Source organism: Gigantopelta aegis, chromosome 14 (genome assembly GCF_016097555.1).
Source record: "Gigantopelta aegis isolate Gae_Host chromosome 14, Gae_host_genome, whole genome shotgun sequence".
In the NCBI taxonomy this organism is placed as follows: domain Eukaryota; kingdom Metazoa; phylum Mollusca; class Gastropoda; order Neomphalida; family Peltospiridae; genus Gigantopelta; species Gigantopelta aegis.
In genome coordinates, this window is record NC_054712.1 from 47648505 (window position 1) to 47655510 (window position 7006).

Consider the following 7006-nt stretch of genomic DNA (forward strand, 5'->3'; position numbering starts at 1 on the left):
ATATCTGCCTAATTGTCGATATTTTTCATATGCCTATTTTAAGTATACTGATGGAAACAAATAAAGGAACGCACAAATAGTACCAGATAATATTGATTGCAACCACCCAGAGTACAAGAAAGTTTACCGTTACTGGTAGAGATACCCACATTACTGACATTCAGTCCCACATTACATCTATGTAATTTATACATGGCACAACTAATCTAGTAGTGAATTATATTTGGTCTGAGATGCCATATACTCCCATATGTCTTTCTATCGGTATATGACGTACATTTTATAACTGAAGAAAAATATATATTGAAAATGTTTCCGAAAATAAAAAGCTTAGCAGACCGTACTAGGTGCATAGTGCATTGGAATTCTCGTCTCATCGTGGTTCATTAGTGTTTTTTTGTCATTTTGTTTATTCAGGTGTTATTGATATCTGTACATTTGTAATATATATATCACAAATAAATTTATTTCATTTTACCATTGTTTGTATTCCATAACGTTGTTATAATTTGCAAACTTAGCATCATGCCAACAACATCAAATACAGCGGAGTTGTTGATATTCTGTCAACGTGTTTCTATTTAAAACCAATTTATGATTGAAAGGAATTAAAAGTACATTAATAAGCATTACACGAATGAGCATTTTCAAGATAGAAGTGCTGTGCTGTGTTCTATTTGTGAAATGTGACCCTAAAATTGATTTGGTTATGACGTTCCTTTATGCATTCAAAGTTAAGCTTTATTATTATTATTATATTTGTGGGTAGTTTTTTTGTTGTTTTTTGACGGGTGTGTGTGCTAACATTGTTGGCATAAGCGGTACTGAAAAGGCAGATTCAGCTGCCATATCTACATTAGATTTGCCTCAAGTCACGGTTGGTGTGACATACATCAATTTTAAACATGTCACTAATCAATATATCTTTATTGGAACGGTGCGGTTGCGAACAAGCATCATTTTGTCAAACCAGTTCTGTGAGTGGCAGTCCTTCAGACTGTGCAGGAATGATTAAATTCGCTTGTGCCGGTCATACATACTTAACACATTCATTCATTCCGAAGACGAATCCTCAGTGTATTCTGACGGTGCGTCACATTTTGATGGAAAAAGACGTTTGTTTTATTTAACGACACCACTAGAGCACAGTAAGAATTGGGTCTCATACGATAGTTTTTAACAGAGAGAGTGAGCGAGAGTGTGTATGTTTGTGAGTTATGCTCCTTCAACTTTGATAAATTGAAAATTTATAAAGTCAACCAGTTCTTTCATAGCCTGTTCACTGGACGGGAAATTCCAAAATGAGTTTCCAGCAAAGAGAAAAAATCCGTGAAATGCCTTGGGATAGTGGTTTAGTTTGACCTTCACCCCGGAGTCTAATACGCGATGGGCAAACATGATGGCTTCATCACGTAATACATCGAACTGGGACGTTATGACGTAAGCATTCGGTAAGCTCTCTACATCCTCAAACATCATGGGAGAGAATGTAGCGTCCGACACCAGAGAGTCAAACTGTTTAGTTTTCTTCAACTTCGACTCTCTGTAACCCTTTGTTGTCTTGTTGGTCACTTTTAAGTAACGTGGAAGTCTTTTGTTACTGTCTAGAAAATCCTTGAACTCCTCTTGAACCTCCTTCGACACATGGCTGTTTTTCAGCAGATGTGTTCTATACGCCATACTCAAATTTGCATATCTCAGCCAGTGGGACGCTTCTCTTTGCGATGACGTCAGTCCCGGAAGTCGTCTGGCGTTGTCCTGGTAGGACGGAGTTGCGAAGTTCATCATCTGGAGAGCAGGGTTGATCAGGACTTGCATGGTGATATGTTTTTCCAGTACAGTGGATACGGCGGCAGCGAGGTTCCCCCCAGAACCGTCCCCGGCCACAACGACGAGGTCCTTCCTCAGATTAAGCTCGTTGGTGTGAGCCAAGACGTATCTCGTCACAGCTAGGCAGTCCTCAAACGCCGCCGGAAACGGATGTTGAGGTGCGGTCCTGTAGCTGTGCGAAAAACATCAAAAGCGAACGTTTGTAAATAATATCAACGTTATCAAACTTTCATTGACTATCGTATAATGTAAAAAAAAGGACCTCCTCCGACATTGACATGCAATATTTGTGGCAAAACGGACGTATATGGGGATCTACGTGTTTGGGTAAGTTACCAGAAATGTATGACAACTTTACCGAAAAACCCCAGATTGATTATAAAAAACCCCAAAGGCAGACATTTGTATAGTACAAGGGGTGATCAAAAGGTTTTCTGCGTAACTAGGAAGAGACTGTGTATGACATTATTACGTAAGACCGACGGCTAACCAGCCGGTACATGGCCAGTGGAATAGCCATCTCTCAACATTGAATTTATAACATTCTCAACCCCTGCAATTAAGAAAATGTCCCACGGCAAACAAAAAAAGATAATTTAAAAATGCCATTGAAAAAAAACCTTGAATATAATCCAAGGCAAAAAAGTGCCGTTTAGAATAAAATCTCTTCGGCAATCTCCGCAACATTGCCGATTGCTGTGGGCAATTGTAGGGGTTGCATCCTGACGAATGTGCTGTCCATGACGAAGGTTTCACCAAAGATGTTCTGTTCCATCAGGACAATGCACCTGCTCACACATCGGTGGTTGCCATGACTTCACTGCCTGACTCTGGCTTTCAGCTTATCAATCACCCACCGTATTCTACAAATCGAACACAGCCTAAGTTCGATTAATTTTCTAACCTAAAAAAGGAGTTAGCTGGCAGACATGATGCAACTGATAATGATGTAATTTCTGCTGTTGAGGTGTTTCTGCGGGATGAATCCTTCGCCAGAGAGATCCAGATCCTGCAGCACAGTTGGAAGAAATGTGTGGACCTCCAATGGGACGTGCCTATAAAAGTGGGAGATGGACATGCCATTTTTTTTTTTTTTTAATCCCACTGCCCCCTTTCCTTTTACTGCTTTGAATTCCATTAAAAAAAATTTCCCCTATCTGGCAACTCCTATCTTTTAACTTCTTTCACTGTCCACCTCCACATCCCAGTTCTTGTCTCTTGTGGCTGTCCATGCCACACGCCTGTCATTCTCCATCAGCTTTCAGCTGTGGACTTAGTCTGACCACTTTGGAGAGTTTTCAGTAGTTACTTCTGACATTGTTAAGAGGCACTTGTAACCACCTACTGCATATGCTCCCCTACTACCGACGGTCGTTACTTAGTGCCGTGGGTCAGACCAGCTTTATTAACGGCAGAGGACGAGGAAGGCGGAACAGTTTTTGATCACCCCTCGTATGTTCCACGTTTTCATAAAGGGGGGGGGGGGGGAACCCAACAACAATAAACTAACTAACTACCTCGTGATTAGTTAAATCTGTACAATTCCCGTAATTACTGCCAATCCAGTTAATTATATAAGTTACTGTTACTTTTTTCTTTTAAAAAAAAATATAATTATACCTGTAGAACTTGTATTTTCATCAAATTAATGAAGTGTACACGCATAATAATGTACATTAAATACTTACTCTACGGCGATAACGATGAAACCGGTACTGTTTGCTAAATGACGCATCGGGAGATCATAAGCTTCTGAAAACAAATGATATTGATGACGTAATGTTTGTTTGTTTGTTTTTTATTAAAAAAGGTGAGTATATCCTACCCCACCGGTGGCACTCGTCATGAGTACTGCCATCGCAGCTGTCAAGTTCGTCACTTCATCAAAACGATGAAAACAATAAATGTGAAAGGGTTTTATCAAAGAGATGAACAAGTATGCACAAGTTGAAAATATGGAATAGCATCAGCCATCAATATGGTCGGTGTTCGTAAGACATGCACAAAGAAAACTGTCGTTATATTGACACATAAAGGTATGTGTTGTCCTGTCTATGGGCAAAAAGCATACTTTTTTGGTAGCCTCTTTTGGCGACAGCGTGTTTTTGCACGTTTTCTCGATAAAGAATTGAAAGATAAGATAAGAAAAGCTTTATTGCATATAAACATTCTACATTTGAAACTGGATGCAAAACATGTAATATTTGTACAAGCATGGCAGAGACTGAAGTGTGCGTGAATATGTGGATGGCAATCATGCACACTTTTATACCCATGGTGAGAACGCATTGCTAGGGCACAGCATACAGAATTTCAGACATGGGTACGTTGAGACAACCCATTTGTTGTGATGATAGTAGGTACATGTGTTTGCATAACTTACCATTTTGTTGTGGCCTATAACCGGAAGTACCATTACTCATATTGAAATCAAAATGCTACTTAGGAAACCTCACCCTAGGCATAATCCACGAAGGCCATGCATTCTTTCTTCCATAATTAGTGTGTTGGACGAGCATCGTTAACATGTGTAGTACTAGCAATATGAGTGACCCTTCAATAGTGACGCCGAGTATATATTAGTTATTGTTTAACATGTGCCGAGAGGTCATTAAACAATTATATGACTGTTCTGTCTTTTTTTTCTTTTCTATTAACCATAAAGGACCACAGTTTAGAACTTTATAGGAAACATTATCATAGAACGTTGATACTAACCTGTAGAGAACCAGGTCCACCCCCCTCCGTGGAAGTAGATGAATACTGGACGAGGTGTCACGTGATCGGCTGACTCGCTCATTTTCCTGTACACGCTCATCGGAACTCCGGCATACTCGCCCGGCGTCATCTGGGAAATAGTGACATACTCACAGTTAACGCTCAGTGCATATTGAAAGAGTCGTGCTAAAAGCAAATGTTAGCTGCACTGTGTACTGTTCTATTTGTATATTTATATCATATCATACCTAAGTTAACTTTGGTTTAAAACGTGCTGGGATGATAAAAAGAAGAAGAAACCCACAGCAGCAACAAAAGAAAATAACAAAAATCAATAACACCCCTCCATACCCCCCTCTCTCTCCCCCCCCCCTTAAAAGAACAACAACACAACAAAATGAATCAAACAAAAACACCAAAAACAACCAACAACAATAAAACAACCCAATCCCTGCCAAAAAACCCTCCAAACAAACCGAAAACAAACTAACGACACCCACTCCAGGCAAAATAACCTCAGAAAAACATTTTATAGACCTAACCCTGGTACCTGTGCTCTTTTTTGTCTATTTGAAGAAGACCCAGACATAGTTAATTTTTAATGCCCCTACCCAATTACTTTAGGCTAGGTAGGGTCCAACAGCTGGCTGGAATTGTCTTACCTCAATGTTCGGGAAGTGATTGATCCACGGTGTCGGGTTGAGGATCAGAGACAGCGCCTTGTTGACCACAGTCTTGACGGGTGTAACTGTCGGGTCAAGTCCAAGTCGTTCCATCAAGTGCTCCTGAAAAAAAAATCCACAGTTTAAATATTGTATCTGTTTGCTTCTTTTAAACCAGTTTAAATATTGTATCTGTTTGCTTCTTTTAAACCAGTTTAAATATTGTATCTGTTTGCTTCTTTTAAACCAGTTTAAATATTGTATCTGTTTGCTTCTTTTAAACCAACACTACATTAAAGGGACAGATCCTCGTAAAAATGGACACTAAGTTTGGTTAATTTTCAAACCTGTAACACATTTGGATAGAGTAGAGTAAAACAAGAGTCTGTGACGTTGAGAATAGACTAAAACGCGATTCAATAATCATTACTTCTCAGACGCACGTGCGTTTAAAAAAAAATAAATGAAAAATGCATTTTGTGGTTTTAGAAACACCAGGATGACCAGAAACACTTCGGTTGTACGGAAATGAATAATTTAAACATTAAAATAGAAGTAATGTTTGATTTCAATGATCATAAACGTCTCTAATAGTGAAAAATATGCCTCAGTGTTTAAAAACTAGGGTATGTCCCTTTAATATACCAGGTAAAGGGCAGACACGTCACCAAATTTTAACGATTTGAAATGCGCATGTTTTGTAATTCAGATTTGCGATTATTGGTCTAGTGTCCATTTCATGCAGGACACGTGGTTGTAAGCTTTGGAGTCCAATAGGAAACTTCAGATTGAAACAGAAAATGACTACATAACATATGAATAACAAAAGCGTATACCATAATCCAAATCGTATCTCTGCACAAGGCAGAGTCGAAAAGATTTGTTTTATGCAAAGTCGTGATTGTCTCCATGACCCACCATCGTTTGCTCGTCCCAGGGAGGAATAGTACAGCTAGTATTTAAAATCATGGTCAATATAAGACAAAAGACAAGCTTCACTGAGTAATAAGGCCACAGGTTCAAAATACATAAGAACAAGGAAACGACTTTGTCACATTCTTATGGCAAATTATAGGATATCGTCACTATATGCATTCTTGTCTAAATACAGAAACAGGATACAGAAACATTAATAAATTATGTAGCAGTAGATCATTTGTAGATGACAACAGCTTGACAAAAATAATTGACGGTGGTACATTTTTATTAATAAAGTAAAGAAGAAACGTTTTTTCTCAAATCAGTCAATTTTACACCACATTATGTACGATATTCACTGTCTTCCCACAGTGAAAGAAAACAGTGTTCCCTGATCCTACCCGCATAGCATATACGACCTCTAACCCTAATCCTAAGTAGTTTTATTTTTAGCTTACCATGGCATTGGCTATTCTGCCGAGTTCATCCAACCAGCGAAGTTGTCGTTTGTTTTCGAGACCCTTCGGCAGCTTTCGGTGCATAACGTCATAGACACGGATTGACACGAGTACAGATATCAGTGCCAGTAAAAACAATACTGCTTTCATTGTAAACAGGGATGGCTTCGTTCTAAGAAAAATAAGAGATACGGTTGCAAAAATAGTTAAAGAATAATAACATTTTCAGCAGAGAATATCGGAACAATATTTTATTTGAAAACTATATTTGCATTCGTATTCTTCATCAAATATGTTTGTAACATAAAACTTCACTGGCGTAGGAAGCGGGTGGGGGAGGGGCAATGGGGGCACGTGCCCCCACTTTGTACCAGCAGTGATGGATTTTTATATTTATACATGTGCATGTATATGTGTGTG

The 7006-nt window shown here is 38.9% G+C and overlaps 1 protein-coding gene across 1 annotated transcript; it reads right to left on the bottom strand.

The window, feature by feature from the left end:
• Positions 1-710: 710 nt before the first annotated feature.
• Positions 711-6717, bottom strand: LOC121388059 (neutral cholesterol ester hydrolase 1-like). The gene is made up of 5 exons (XM_041519262.1): positions 6587-6717; positions 5211-5333; positions 4549-4678; positions 3519-3582; positions 711-2002 (listed from the first exon to the last, which is right to left on the bottom strand). The coding sequence occupies exons 1-5, from the start codon at positions 6668-6670 to the stop codon at positions 1216-1218; spliced, it is 1188 nt and encodes a 395-aa protein (XP_041375196.1). The 5' UTR covers positions 6671-6717; the 3' UTR covers positions 711-1215.
• Positions 6718-7006: the final 289 nt, after the last annotated feature.

What these genes read in the sequence shown, in the direction of transcription:
- LOC121388059 (XM_041519262.1), bottom strand. Translation starts at nt 6,670, where the DNA reads ATGCACCGAAAGCTGCCGAAGGGTCTCGAAAACAAACGACAACTTCGC. An exon ending in GCAGAATAGCCAATGCCATG is followed by an intron (nt 5,334 to 6,586) that starts GTAAGCTAAAAA and finishes TTTTTTTTTCAG; the next exon opens with GAGCACTTGATGGAACGACT. An exon ending in TTCATCGTTATCGCCGTAGA is followed by an intron (nt 2,003 to 3,518) that starts GTAAGTATTTAA and finishes TTTTTCGCACAG; the next exon opens with CTACAGGACCGCACCTCAAC.